The sequence below is a fragment of the Nestor notabilis genome, unplaced genomic scaffold (genome assembly GCF_000696875.1).
Source record: "Nestor notabilis isolate BGI_N333 unplaced genomic scaffold, ASM69687v1 scaffold16854, whole genome shotgun sequence".
Lineage (NCBI taxonomy): Eukaryota > Metazoa > Chordata > Aves > Psittaciformes > Psittacidae > Nestor > Nestor notabilis.
The window spans coordinates 1594-2511 of record NW_009925336.1 but is presented as its reverse complement, the minus strand read 5'-3'; the positions used below and the strand labels follow the sequence as shown (position 1 = coordinate 2511).

General features: G+C 61.3%; 1 protein-coding gene across 1 annotated transcript in view; it reads right to left on the bottom strand.

Annotated features, from left to right (window-relative positions):
* Positions 1–918, bottom strand: part of CLU (clusterin) — a 2605-nt gene that overhangs the window by 571 nt on the left and 1116 nt on the right. The window contains 3 exon segments of the mRNA XM_010013023.1: positions 6–63; positions 173–286; positions 835–918. The exon segment at positions 835–918 is cut by the window's right edge and continues 10 nt beyond it. Of these exon segments, the coding sequence (XP_010011325.1) occupies positions 6–63; positions 173–286; positions 835–918 (256 nt within the window).

The window sequence follows — 918 nt, the reverse complement described above, 5'->3', positions numbered from 1 at the left end:
GGCGCAGCGCATCCTCCAGCTGCTCCCGCAGCTGGCTTTGTGCAGGGTCTGTCTGCCAGCAGTCTGGGCACGGATTTGGGGGGCATCAGGGGGTGCCAGGGCTCACCCCCAGCCCTCCTGCACCCCACCGCATCCATTGCATTCCCCCCAGGTCCCATGGGAACCAGCTCACCCACAGAGAGGATCTCCCGGCACTTCTCACACTCATCCCGCATCCGCAGGCAGCCGGCCGAGTTACGTCGGATCTCCCGGCACACCATGCGATCGTCACTGAAGTTACGGGACTCTGTGGGTAAGCCCGGCCCGGAATCAGCACCCCAAAACACCACAGTTAGGGGGGGCAAGGTGCAGGGCCAGCCCTGGCCAACACCCCGGCGTGCCGTGTGGAGACATAGAAATGCTTTCTCCATGGAATATTGCCCCCTCCCGGGCTGTTTTCCCGAAACAAAGCACTCTGTGCCAGCCTGTGTTTCGAAATCTCTGTTTCCGCAGCCGCCCAGGCCGGGGGCCGCGGTGGCAGACGGTGACGGCACCGCTACAACAGCACTGCCTGCCCAAAACAAACACCTTCCCAGGATGGCGGCGGCTCCAGCAGCCAAGATTAGGCTGGGAAAAAACCCCAAATCCCAGCACAGCTCTGCAAACAGCAGAGCCTGTGATCCCTGTGCTCCCGCTGGGATTCTCTGAGGTGTAGTACTAGGGTTGAGCTCATCCTCTGAAGTTAGTCACCCCCTAATAAAAAAGGAGGAGGTTTGCCGGGAAGCCCAGCTGTAAATCTGTTTTCAGCCAAACCGGGGGGGGAGCCCACAGCACCCAGCAGGGAACAAACCCTACCTGGGGCAAAGCCACCCAGCAAGTGCTCCCAACCGCCCTGTGCTTCCTCCAGCATCCGCTCTGTCATCGCGAAGCGTGGCTGGG